Raw genomic sequence first — 14,000 nt, 5'->3', positions numbered from 1 at the left:
TATTTCTTTCTTTATTTTTGGCTGCGTTGGGTCTTCGTTGCTGTGCTCAGGCTTTCTCTAGTTGTGGTGAGCGGGGGCTACTCTTTGTTGTGGTGCACGGGCTTCTCATTGCGGTGGGTTCTAGGTTCATGGGCACAGTAGTTGTGGCTCACGGGCTCAGTAGTTGTGGCTCGCGGGCTCTAGAGCGCAGGCTTCAGTTATAAATTCTAGTTATGTTAATGTTGTGGTGCATGGGCTTGGTTGCTCCGCGGCATGTGGGATCTTCCCGGACCAGGGTGCGAACCCATGTCCCCTGCATTGGCAGGCGGATTCTTAACCACTGCGCCACCAGCGAAGCCCAGGGGCTCTGGTCTGAGTGTTTGTGTCCTCGTACAATTCATATGCTGAAATCCTAATACCCATGTGATGGTATCAGGAGGCGGGGCTTTGGGGAGGTGACGAGGTCACGAGTGCGAAGCCCCCATGAATGGGATCCGTGCTCTGGTACACGAGACCCCAGAGAGATTCCTCGCCCCTCCACCGCGTGGTTAGAGCAAAAAGGACAGCCGCCTATGAGAAAGCAGGCTCTCAGCAGGTACCAAATCTGCACCTTGATCCTGGCCTTCCCAGCCTCCAGAATTGAGAGAAATGAATTTCTGTTGATTATAAGCCACTTAATTTACGGCATTTTGTTGTAGCAATTCAAACGGACGAAGATGCAAGGGCTCTGCCCCTCAAATCTGTTACACTCAGGGCAGCCAGAGGGGCCTCTGCCACCCCAGCCGAGGACCCTCCCTGCTTCAATGCTGCCCTACAGGAAGACCCCACCCCCTTCCCTGGCCATCAGGGCCCCGGACCGTGCTCCAGCTCTCTACCTAGGGCTCCTTTTGCTCCTTCCGGCCCCCGCACCACCCTGTACCACCCCTGCCACAGGCCTCTGTAAGGAGTCAGCTCTCTGGGCCCTGACTCCACCCCAGAGGTTGTTACCATCTGCCGGGAAAGCCTCCCCTGAGTTCCTGCCGAGGTCAATTCCTCCCGTGAGCTTCTTGCACAGTACCAAGGGCGCAGGGGTCTTCTTTGGGTATTGTTTTGGACAGAGAAGGTCCTTCTGGAGAAAGGAGCTCTTTGGCCTAGAATCTAAAGGATGAGAAGCAACTGGCTATGTGAAGACCTCAATAAATGCTCGCTTTATGAAGGGACATTGGAAATCACCCAAGACAGAACCACCATCCAGGAATCCTCTGTGAGATGTGCGTTCTCTTCATAACCAAAACGTGGCCCACACGTGTGCACAGCAGGTGCTTAATAAGTGTTTGAGGAAATGAAATTAGCAAACGGACCTAACTGCCTACTGTAGAAACAAGGCTGTGGCCCAGCACTGGCTCATCCAGCGTCCTGCCAATGTCATAAGGGTCTTTTCACTTCCTCTAAAGGCTGGTCCTGCCCACCTTTTTATTATGAACTATTTCCACCATATAGAAAATGTGAGAGAATATCACAATAAACGGGCAGAAGAGAAAAAGAAGGCAAAGCTAAGGCAGTCAAGGGTGAGGCCAAGGGCCTGGCCCCAAACAAGGCCAGGGCGTGGGCAAGGGTGTGGTCATTTTTTGAGATTCAGCAGAGGGAGGGTGCTACTAAGAACGCGGGGATCTAGGAGTGAATTTCCTGAGTCTGCGGGGGGCAGGGCAGGAGTTGGGGAGAATTCCTGGGTGGGGAGCAGGGGAGTTCAGGCTGTTCTGCAAACTTTGGGCCTGCTTGTGAGAGCTTGTGATTGTGTGTACTTGTGAGTGAGTGTGTGTATGACTACATGTGTGACAGTGCATATGTGTATAATAGTGTGTATGGGTGTGATAGTGTATACGTGTGAGTCTAGGTGTGTGCATCGCATGTGATAGCGTGTGCACTGTGTGTGGTAGCGTGTGCACTGTGTGTGATAGCGAGTGTGATAGCGTGTGCACTGTGTGTGATAGCGTGTGCTCTGTTAGTGTGTGATAGCGTGTGCATTGTGAGTGTGTGATAGCGTGTGCACTGTGATAGTGTGTGCATTGTGTGTGATAGTGTGTGCACTGAGTGTGTGATAGCGTGTGCATTGTGAGTGTGTGATAGCGTGTGCATTGTGAGTGTGTGATAGCGTGTGCATTGTGAGTGTGATAGCGTGTGCACTGTGAGTGTGTGATAGCATGTGCACTGTGAGTGTGTGATAGCGCATGCACTGCGAGTGTGTGATAGCGCGTGCACTGTGTGTGATAGCGTGTGCACTGAGTGTGTGATAGCGTGTGCATTGCGAGTGTGTGGTAGTGTGTGCACTGTGTGTGATAGCGTGTGCATGGGTGCACGTGTGAGTAAGTTTGAGTGTGTGTTTGGATGCAGAGTAGGGGCGCTGAGCCATAGGGCCGTTCTAAGGTATCTGGGTCCCAGCAAGGAAAGGATTTGAGACAGAAGCCTGGATATTTGCCAAAGCATCCAGGGCTTTCTCTGAAGACGTGTGCCTGAGACCGGCACACGTCTGCGTATGGCTGATGCCTCACCCACCACAGGAACCCAGGCCACCAGTGTCTTGGGAGATGCTGGGCTCCAGAGGCAGAAACCAACACAGAACAAGATGCAAAACAATGAGAACGGTTGCATTGTTGTGGCAGTACAGAATTTTACAAATTATTATCCCTGATGTTTGGCTACATGTTGTTGCTGGAACACTGCTGTCTTTCAACAAGTTTTCCAAGTATTACCAGGAACCTGTAATTACCTATGGCTTCTCTCAGGCAGACCCTCCACGCCTGGAGGTGTGACCTCCTCATGGAACAGCAATTATTTTTAGCCTGCAATGGGTTAACCACAAAACTGCTGAGCGTTAGAAATGGCGAAAGTTAGTGGAGAGAAGCGCAAGAATCAGAATAGAAGAGCTTGCTCCCGCCAAGTCCTCTTCCTCTTTCTTTCTCCTTAGGAAACATGCTGCTTCAGGAGCCCCCGCTGAAGGTGAAAGTGGGAAGAAGCCAGTCTGTAAAGATCTGGAATCGTGGGCTCAGGTGGCAGCTGTGCCACCAGCCCCCTCAGAAGAAGAAGTCACCCTTGCAGCCGGGGGAGGGGGAGCCTCATAACAAGCCTTCCTCTGGAAAGGAGAACCAGCTCCTCATGTTGGGGAAAAGCCATTGCAGTCTCTTGTCACCTGGCATCTTTAGCATCAGTACAACCAAGTTTTACATACTAGGGAGGATTTTTTAAAATTCAGGGATTTGCAAGAATGCACACAGATCGGTGCGCGTGCGCGCACAACACACACACAAACTAAAAAACCAGGCGGGATGGGGCCCCGACATTCCTACGCACAAGAGTTTCAAAGCTGGACGAACGTCAGCTGGCGAAGCATTTTCGTCAGGGAACCCACCCCCTGCACATGCTGTGCCCCTTGCAAGTTACTTACTAGGTTGGCATTTAAAGGAGACCAGGAGGTATTTACTGCTTCCTGGACAAAGGTCAGGTCCAAAAACACGGCTATTGACCAGGAGGTGGCAGGTCCGCTGGTTCTGGCATTCGTCCAGCACCTTCTAAAATGAGGGGGTAGAAAAGGGATAGGCTTGAGAACCACACACAGTGCCTGCGAGACTCCACACCTGGGCTGCTCTGGGCTCTCAGGAGAAAGGGCACCTGCCTGCCTGGCCTGGGGCTCACGTTTTAAAACCTTCTCGCCGGTAGCAGCTGTGTCTAAGATGGAGGCACCCACATGCGGCTGACCAGGTCGGCTGCCTGTCTCCCCCAAAACCAAACCTGCTCCAAGAGCACCAGGCCTCCCTCAGGAAACCAGCCTCCTACTTGGCTCAACTGGCACCGCTGCTGACAGTTTGGGCAGGAGTGCTGCATCACGGAGGCTCCCAGGGACGCGAGCAAGATGAGGGTACCGCGGAGTGTGGACTGCAGGGGACTCGGAGGCCCCCTTCTGGGAGGGATCCCTGGTTTTAAAGCTGACAGAGGGCTATGGGGCGCGGGAATCGTAATCACAGCTCCGCATCCTTAGAAACACCTGACGCTGGCACACAGGGGAGCTCAGCATTTGGGGGACGCCTTGGAGACCCCAACCCAAACACAGGCCAACAAATGAAAATTAAAAAGCTGATTCCCACCCTCGCTAACCTCAAGGACGTGGGACCCACTTTTCCTGGTGGAGCAATTTTCTGGGTGGAATATGCAGGCTTTCTGTTGAGCATTTGCCTTAAAATTTTTCCTTCATAAAATTGAAAAAAGCTCTCCTTCGGGCTTCCTTGGTGGCTCAGTGGTTGGGAGTCCGCCTGCCAACGCAGGGGACACGGGTTCGAGCCCCGGTCTGGGAAGATCCCACGTGCCGCAGAGCAACTGGGCCTGTGCGCCACAACTGCTGAGCCTGTGCTCTGGAGCCCGTGAGCCACAACTACTGAGCCCGCGTGCCACAACTGCTGAAGCCCGCGCGCCTGGAGCCTGTGCTCCGCAATAAGAGAGGCTGCTGCAATGAGGGGCTCGCGCACCGCAACCGAGAGTGGGCCCCGCTCGCCACAACTGGAGAGGGCCTGTGCACAGCAACGAAGACATAATGCAGCCAAAAATAAAAATAAATAAATTTATTTTATTTTAAAAAAAGCTTTCCTTCAAATCTCTCCCGACCTTTTCCAGGCAGATCACACCTTTGTGAGTGAGTCTGCCCTGAGGAAGCTCAGGAAACGCCCAATACTGGGCCGCAGATGGGCCAGCACTGCGCTGCTACCCTTCCAGCTCCCAAACGGATCTGGCCCTGCCGACGACAAACACAGAGGTCCTCCACGCCCAGTACAGTAAAAATGTTCCCAAGAATCTCCTTATTACTATTGGACTGAATTTAGTGCCGATTCACGAGCCTGTCTGAGTCGCCATGTTCTCACAGTGGCTCATGGAATATCTCCGTGAAGGATGCCGGCCCTACCAGGTATCCCCCGTCACCTCAGGGGCCCCGTGGATGTGCATAAAATCAGGAAAAATGCCCAGGGAAACCCCAAGGACCCCCAGATGATAGTGCATATTCCATGGCTGAGGGTATCGTGAAATAACTCAGCCCTTGGATGGCTCTTCGTGTTACAGCCATGGAATGGGACCCAAGGGCACTGGATTATAGCCAGAAATTGCAGACAGGGGACTTCCTATAGCCATTTAGTCGTGGGCTAGATCAGGTGAGGTGCTCCTGTGTGGACATCAACCTGTTCTCGCCTACGTTAAGCAACTGCTCCCTGAGGAAGCCCCTTGCCTCAGCTCCCAAACACAGGTTAAAAGACAAAGTAAAGGATCTCCTAGCATGCGGGGATGTTTCTGGCAAACAAAGCCTCTGCACAACATCAGAACTGTGTTCACAAATTCTGACTTGTCTGCCCGGTTGTAGCAACAGCCTCTTCCCTCGGGGATGCCTGGCACCCGTGTTGGAGGACGAGGTACCCGTGTTTTGGAACCGCAGGATGCCAGGAGTTCATACTTTCACAAAGCAGGCACTGTCGCCCTGCTGGCACTGGCCATGTTCTTTTTATGCCCCTAGGAGGGCAGCAGGAAGCCTGGGTACCAGGGATAGGTGGGCAAGGGTGTTGGGGGGAGGAAAGGTACAGGGATCAGGATTGGGGGTAGGGTGGGGCACACAAGGAAAGTAACTGCTTGTCTTCAGAAGACACACGTTGTCTCTCCTCAGGGTGTGGAAACCAGGGGATTCCTTCAAACACATTCTTCTGGCTCCTCAGTTGGTGTCTGTACCAATCACGTGACCACCCAGGTACTACAATGCTTAGCTTGGAAGCAATAAGTAGTAGACAAAATAGAAAAATCCTTACATGATCATTTTATGTTTGCTTCTCCTCTTCCGGCCTTAGGGACAGCTGCACAGCATTAGAGCTAATTCCATTTCTCCTCAGTCCTCCTAGGAAATTTACCATTACCCACATTTCCCACAACTGACATAATCAAGATGACATCGAATTTGCCACCTATCTGCTCTAACCACCGTGACTTCAATGGATTCATAGGGAACTTTGGAGGCATTAAAAAAATCCAAGGCCGGGGCTTCCCTGGTGGCGCAGTGGTTGAGAATCCACCTACCGATGCAGGGGACACGGGTTCGTGCCCCTGTCCGGGAAGATCCCACATGCCGTGGAGCGGCTGGGCCCGTGAGCCATGGCCGCTGAGCCTGCGCGGCTCCGCGACAGGAGAGGCCACAACAGTGAGAGTCCTGCGTACCACAAAAAAAAAAAAAAAAAAAAAAAAAAAATCCAAGGCCAAGTGACTCCATAATCTTAGCTAACTAGTTATAAACGTTGAGGGGCCTGGGAGAGCAGAATAGAGGTGATTTGGATCATTGAAAGCCAGAATAGTCTAAAATCATCATTGTCATATTATTTTTGACCTCCCCGTAGACCACATATTTCCCCAATGCCAACTGAAAAAAGAATGAGTCAGCCCACCCCCACCCCCTAATTCCTGGTACTATCAAGGACGAACCAGCAGGAACCGCCCAAAATAGCTCCAAACGAGGATAACATGATTATCTACAACTGGAGAAGCAAACCATTAAAAAAAAAAAAAAAAAAAAAAAGATAATTAGTGATATTCCCCTTCCTTGAGTGCATTCTCTAAGAATCTGATCATGACTTCTGATGTCTGCCTTGTGGTTTCCACTAAAGAATGCACGGCCTTTCCTCTCTCCTGGGGTCCTGAGGGGCGACGTGGGCCTGGAGGTTAAAGCCCAACATGATAATACTGTCCTTTTCTGCAGGGAGGAGTGTACCTAGGAATAAAGTCATTCTGCAAGCGTATTAAGGGGGCTCTCCGATAAGCAGGAACTCTATTTAGACTTGTTTGCTAAAGAATCCTTTCGAGAAGCAAAGAAGAGCTCGCCTGCAAAATTCGTGATTCGTCGACGTTGAGATTTTCTCGGAGCGGGTTTGCTTTGAGTACACTATAGAATCACAAGCATAGATACAGAGAGAGGGACAGAGAGGGAGACCCATTTTGTCATCTTAAACCATCGATAAAAGGCAATACCTGCAGCGTGGTGGGTGCCACACAGGCCAAGCTGTCTTCTCTCTGCGAGGCAGGCTGCTGCGCGCTACACGTTTGGTAATCTTGCCCATAAAATGCCGACTGGACACTTATCGTCGAATGCCGAGGGCACTGCATATCCAGATGGTCCCCATCACAGGCATAGGCGGTGTGGTTTTGTAGGAGTTTGGTTAGGTAACCTGGAAAATATGCAGCTGGGTTACAAGGGGCCCCAGGAGCTCACCACTCCTTCACGGATTTTGCAGCAGGAGGACCTCGGCTCCCCGGAGGGAGGAGCTGGCCAGCGAGGAAGGTGTGGGCGGGGCCTCCTCAGCTGCTCCCTGGACAGGACACCAGACAGGCCCGGAGCTGGAACGGAGGGAGCGGATGCTCGTTTTTCCGGCTGGGCTGGAAACCTTGGTCTGGAATGGCCCGTTGCAAGCCTCCAAGGGCTCCTTCCCTCCAGGAAGCACTAAAGGACGGGCCAGGAGCCAGGAAGTCCCGAAGCATCTCTATAAAGCAGGAAAAAAGTGCGAGTGGGTGCCCTTGGGCATGGAGATGCCTGTCCTGGGGGAGACTCGGGTTCTCTGATCTCCCACTAGCTGGGCCAGGCCTTCCTGGGGCGAGGGGATGGCGTTTTATTTTAGGAAACCACTCCGGGGCCGGCCTCAGTCCTGGAAAAAGAAAGCAAGGCAGGCCCCCTGCATGGGATAAGGGCCTTCTCGGAAGGGAAGGGAAGGGGAGGATGGTAGGGCTCTGTTATAGGTCGAATAGTGTCCCATCCCCCCAAATTCATGTTCACGTGGAACCTCAGAATGTGACCTTATTTGGACATAGGGTTGTTGCTGACATAATTAGTTAAGATGAGGTCAGACGGGAGTAAGAAAGGCCCTTAGTCCTGTATGACCCGTGTCCTGATGAGAAGAGAAGAGACACAGAGGGAGACAGCCATGGAAAGCCCAGAATGATGCTTCTAGAAGCCAAGAACACCAAGGATTGTCGGGGAGCTGGGAGAGGCGAGGAAAGACACTTCCTTAGAAACTTCAGAGACAGCACGGCCCTCCGGACACCTTGATCTCAGACTTCTGGCCTCTGGAACCCTGAGAGGAGGTATTCCTGTTGTTTTCAGTCACTCAAGTTAGTGGTCATTTGTTACAGCAGCCCCGGCAAACTCATACAGGCTCCCAATCCCTGCGTCTCCAGCTGGCTGGCTGAGCCGAGCAGGGCCTTGGGCTCGGAGGAGCGCTGGCGGCCTGGACATTTTCGCAGAAAGGAGGAGGGAAGGATCATCTGAAACAAAGATTCCTTTCCTCCTTCTCACACCTCACGAGGTCAATTGCAAGGCGGCTGGGAGGGAAGCCAGGGACTTTCTGGTGAGGTGTGTGGGAGACGGTCTGGCAGCCTTCGGCCCCTGAGGGCGGGGAGGGAGAGTGGAGGAAGTTAGCCTTAGAGCTCCCCAGTTCCCACACGGCCAGGCCGTGTTCCAGCCAGTCCTGCTTGGGTTTCAAAATCCTCTCCAGGCTGTAATGCTCTGCAAAAGGCACCCAGTCCAGCTCCCTGGGCTTCCCTGACAGTCACAGAAAAGGGACTGAGATGCTCTGCCGTAGGGTGGGCACACCAGCCAACGCACACCTACCCACGTGAAGATGGAGACCGGGCGCCCTTGACAGCACACTGCACCCAGACTGTAGGTCTTTCACTGCAACTCCTTTTGTTTCTTCCCGCCCATGACAATTATCATAAGAAAGGCCAAGACGTCTTTGCTTAGAGAAGCAAAGTCTAGCTTGAGCAGCAAAACTGCCATCAGGCAGCAGGCATGTGAGTCAAGGTACTGCTTGGTGAAATGCTCATAAGGTCACTCAAACCCCTCAGGGCACCAAGAGGGGCCAGGAAGAGGCCCCTTGGTGGTCCTAGGGCCCCAGGTCAGTGTCATCCTGTAGGATACCCAGGTGAGCCCTGATTAAGCCGTGATTTGATTTGTACAAGATCATTTGTGGGATCTCCGCATCCTGTTATGAGCCACACCAGGGAACTCACGGTGGCCCTTAGGCTGCCCCCAGGCCAGAACCCACCCTGAGGCTTCCCAGACTGGTACCCTCATGCTTTAGCTTTGTCATTAAAGCTTTCTTGTCCATCACCCATCATTCATGGAGATGATCGGCTGACTGAAATGTTAAATTAATTCTGGGAGCATGACTTTAGCTTCATGTTTATGGTTTGTTCAAAAGGCCATGTGCTACTCTGGCTAAATGAAGGTGATGATAAGGCCTTGGGGCAGGTGGAGCCACAAGACGGAAGGGGCCTGGGTCCTGGATTCACGGAGGGAATTGCTGCCTGCTCCACAGATTGTCACATGAGTGAGAAAGAAACTTCTGCTGTGTTCGGGCCATCATCGTTCTTCACCCTATTTGTCATGTACTCTGTACCCAGTAAACAAACTTGATCTCCGTGGGACCATTTACATCAAAACACAACACGATGCAGCACGGTGGTCCAAGCCCCCCTGCATACCGCATTCATATGCTGAGTGATATTCTGGAGGCAGAAGCTCAATGCACAGAATTGACTAACTCGAGGTCTTTTAGGCCCTTCTGTACTTTGAGGGGGGAGGGAAGCCTCCTTCCCGGTACATCAGTCCTAACACTAATACAAGTTCAAAGAAGATACTTCAGCAGTAAAACTTGCTCTAGACTCGGTCCAATTCCTTCTTCAAAAACCTATGCTTAGGTCCAACAATGGAATATTATTCAGCACTAAATGAAATGAGCTATGAAGCCACAAAAGACACAGAGGAAACAAACGCATATGACTAAGTGAAACAAGCCAATTTGAAAGGGCTCCATACTGTGTGATTCCAACTATATGGCATTCAGGAAAAGGCAAAACTATGGAGACAGCGAAAACATTAGTGGTTGCCAGAGGTTTGGGGGGAGAGCGGGATGGATACGTGGAACACAGGGAAATTTTAGGGCAATGAAACCATTCTGTCTGATACTATACTGGGGGATACATATTATTATGTATTTGTCAAAACCCAAAGAATGTATAACATCAAGACTGGGACCCTAGTGTAAACTATGGACTCTGGGTGATAATCAGGTGTCAACGTAGGTTCATTGATTTTAACAGATGCACTGCTGGTGTGAGATGCTGATAGCAGGGAAGGCTGTGTGTGCAGGGGGGACAGGGATATACGGGAAATCTCTGAACTTTCTGCTCAATTTTGCTGTGAACCTACAACCTCTCAGAAAGAAAGTCTATTTAAAAGGGCAAAAATTTAAAAACCACCCATGCCTCCCCAGGATAGCATGACCTTTGGGAAGAGAGGGGTTAGGTGACAGGGAGGGGACCTGACAGGGAGTGCGTGTGTGCTGGCAAAGCTTTGTTTCTTGACCTGAAGGGTGGATACGTGTTTTAATTTCTGAAAGTTCACGCAGCTACGCACTTAGGATCTGCGTACTTTTTCGTTGGTAGATAAATGTTTGTTTAAAAAACCTTTACCTGCAGTTTTGTGACCAATACTTTACACTAATAAAGAAAGTCTAGATACTGTGGAGCCTGTGGCTGATTTATAGGGCATGGAGAGCCACAGAACCCCGTTTTCTGCAGCTGACCCCATCCCATCCACTCTAGGTCCTCCTCCATAGTGACAGCAGGAAACCCTCATGAGGACAAGCCATTGGCCCGCCCACCTTATGGCCCCCATAGATGCTTTCCATGCCCCATTCTGATTGGCCGACTATGTCAGAAGCTGCTAAGAGGTCCAAAGAAGGACAATTAGAAGTACCCACTGCTTTCAGCAACATGGAGGGCATCGAGGACCATTTGGAGGGGCATTTGGGATGGTGAGTGGGGAACAGAAGCCTGTTTAGAAAAGGTTGAAAGTGACTGGAAGTTAAGGAAATCTAAGATGGTTCACCTGGTAGACAGAATAATGCCCCCCCAACAAATGTCCACAGGGACCAGTCCCCAGAACCTATAAATATGTTGCTTTATGTTATAAAAGGGACTTTGCAGTTACAATTAAGTTAAAGATCTTGAGATGGCAAGATGATCCTGGCTGATCTGGGAGGGACCAGTCTAATTCCAAGGGTCCTTATACGAGGGAGGCAAGAAGGTCAAAGTCAGAAGACGGAGATGTGTCAACAGAACCAGAGGCTGGAATGGGGCAGCCATGAGAGCCAAAAAATGTAGGCGGTTTCTAGAAACTAGAAAAGACAAGGAAACAGATTGTGCCCTGAAGCCTCCAGAAGGAATGCAGGCCTGCCAACACCTTGATTTTAGACTTCTGACCTCCAGAACTGTAAGAGGATACGCCTGGGCTGGGTAATCATTTGTTAAAGCAGCCACAGGAAACTAAGAGTTTCTACAGATGACCCTTACAACAACTTGGTGAAGATAAGGAGAGAAATAAAGGCCATAGTCATAAGAACTGATGACCAGGGAGAGATTTTTAAATAATTATGATTGTTTTAAAGTTGGGAGAGGTCTATGCAGGTTTGTATGTATGTGTAAAAATATATGTACATATGAGTCAGAGGTCATATGTAAATCATACTCCTTACTGTAGATTAAGGTTCAAAAAATTGGAAAGTGGGTGCTAGCAAGAGAGAGCTTGAAATGATGGACTGTGGGATCCAAGCTAAATACAGGGAAGGAGATGCTCACGGGAGAGGCCCAAGGGAACAGAGAGGTCCTGCTGAGATCCAGCAAGGTCAGAGTGGAGGCAAGCTGGAGAGGGAGGAGCTCGCACCCAAACTTTGTTTGAACAGATTTCAAGACGGAGCAGTTGCAGGTGATGAAGCGGGCACGGAAGTGGCCATGAAAGGGTGTGCAAGAGGTCAGCGGAGGAGAAGGTTCTTGGAAATGAGGATGCCAGGAGCTGGGAAGATGCCCTCTGGATCAGGCATCTCCAAGATGAAGGTAGGAACCGGGGTGGGGCAAGAGCCTTCAGCCAAGGTTGACCTTGAACAGAGGGCAGATGACAGATGACCCGCTCCCTGTCCAAAGCCCCTTCCAGCGTGCTACCCGGCTTCCCCAAGAGCACGTGCACTCTTTCCAATGTGTTGTGTAGAGTCAACACGGTACTTAGTGTCTTAGTCCATTCAGGCTGCTCTAACAAAGCACCACAGACGGGTGGCTTATAAACAATGGAAAATCGTTTCTCACAGTGCTGGGGGCTGGAAGTCCAAGATCAAGGCACCAGTATGGTCACGTTCTGGTGAGAGCCACCTTCCTGCTTCACAGCTGGCCTCTTCCCACCGTGTCCTCATAGGGCGGAAGGGGCCCGGGAACTCTGTCGGGTCTCTTTTGTAAGAGATGAATGGGATTCGTGAATCTCATTCAGGAAGGCTCAACCCTCACGACTTAAGCACCTGCCAAAGGCCCTACCTCTTCCCTTTGGGAGTTAGGATTTCAATACATAAATTTAGTTGTACAGATACATTCAGACCACAGCACTTAGCTCCCCCGCACCTTGGTTTCTTGGCTCCTTCAAATGGGATCTTTTTTAAATTTTTTAATCAACATATGGCCAATTGTATGTCATGTATGCCCTCACCCACTTTCAAATGGGATCCTTTTTAAAGATGTAGCTTTTTGTTATCAGTTCTCTCTGGATCAAATGCCCCATTGCGTTGGATCAGTCAAAAATGCTTTATGTGTTAATACTCTCTGCCAGCATTTTCACAGCCTAACTGTATATTGGGGGGCAAATATTTACTACCCTGAAAGAAAGCAGGAGTACACACTCTGTTAAAAAATCACTGCTCAGAATCTGGCATGGCCTGTAAATGCTCCGTTGATCCTTGTTTAAACTGGAGGAGAGGGAGGGTGTGGATGCTTCATCAGCTGTGCACAGACTGGACGCCTTGGAACAGCTTCTGTTTAACTCCAGGATACTCTCTTCCCTGGTGAACCCTCCGCTGTGTGTGTATCAGCAGAAACTCCTGCAGCCACCACCATGGCTCAAACCTTCCTCAAAGGCACATCCCGAGAGGCTTGGGTTGGGCAAATCTCAGAGTAATTTAGATAAAGGCTTTTTATGTTTCCCTGTTTCTAAAGGTAGGTGAAAAGTTCATGGGAAATGAACCCCTAAGAGGGGCAGAAGCTCTTCTCTGTCTTCAGAGAGATATTCTTGGGATCACAGCCCCCATCGCATTTACAAGGACAACCCATTTATACACAAATAATCCAGGGACCACTGAAGGACCAGAACGGAAATGACTGATTTTCAAAGAACGGGGATGGAAGGAGCCAAAGAGTTCTATGGGAGGAACAGGTATTGGGTGGGGGGAAAAGAAGGGTCTATCTGAAATAAGCCTGGAATGTATGGGTTCAACCAAGGCAAAGTTCTTGCCCTGCAGGACTCCACAGAGCCACAGAGAAGCCACTGTGCACTGGGACGTGAGGAGGGACACAGGAGGTAGAATCTCTCGCACATATTTGACCAGACCCCCCCGTGGTTTTTTTTGCATGAAGTAGCTGAGGGCTACTCGTAAGCACGTCATTCTGAAGGGGACGTTCACTGAGTCTGTAAAACGTGGTCAGTGCTAGGAGCTGCTTCGAACTTGGATGATTTCAGAAGGCATTTCAGAATCCCATACTGCTGAGAAATCCTCATCCTGAAACAGGGGGACAGACGGGGAGGAACTGGGGGAAGCAGAGGATCAAAAGCCCTGAGACCAGGGTTCAACCTGGGATTACAGCGTGTGACTGACCGTCACCTCTCAGAACTGATGTCCTCATGTTTTACTGTGAGAATCAAATGACACAACGGGCAGAGCATCTTCCATCAACCATAAACCATCGCACGACGCTAAGGTATTGCTATTATATGGTAAATCTTGAAGGACACGAACTTACTCATTGATGCAATGCAAATCACACCCCCAGTCGCCCCTCTCTGCTCTGAGCACCAGTGGTTAGACGGTCAACTCAGAGACGGTCAACTCAGAGCCAAGCACACAGACCAGTAGCTGCCGTCACGGGCCAGAAATGTCACT

At 50.6% G+C, this 14,000-nt stretch overlaps 1 protein-coding gene across 8 annotated transcripts in view; it reads right to left on the bottom strand.

The window, feature by feature from the left end:
- The window catches only part of EVA1C (eva-1 homolog C), a 92,776-nt gene that overhangs the window by 46,388 nt on the left and 32,388 nt on the right, over positions 1–14,000 (bottom strand). For 4 of the 8 annotated variants that reach the window (XM_067035004.1, XM_067035005.1, XM_067034999.1 and 1 more), the window contains exons 2-4: positions 7,000–7,196; positions 3,401–3,524; positions 967–1,116 (exon numbers count right to left, since the gene is read on the bottom strand). In XM_067035004.1, the coding sequence (XP_066891105.1) occupies positions 967–1,116; positions 3,401–3,524; positions 7,000–7,196 (471 nt within the window). The remainder of the gene's footprint in view (positions 1–966; positions 1,117–3,400; positions 3,525–6,999; positions 7,197–14,000) is intronic. The other 4 variants (XM_059065671.2, XM_067035002.1, XM_067035003.1 and 1 more) reach the window with 1 other exon arrangement.

Source organism: Kogia breviceps, chromosome 5 (assembly GCF_026419965.1).
Source record: "Kogia breviceps isolate mKogBre1 chromosome 5, mKogBre1 haplotype 1, whole genome shotgun sequence".
Classification (NCBI taxonomy): Eukaryota; Metazoa; Chordata; class Mammalia; order Artiodactyla; family Physeteridae; genus Kogia; species Kogia breviceps.
The sequence above is the reverse complement of the archived record's forward strand: the minus strand, read 5'-3'. Positions and strand labels throughout refer to the sequence as shown.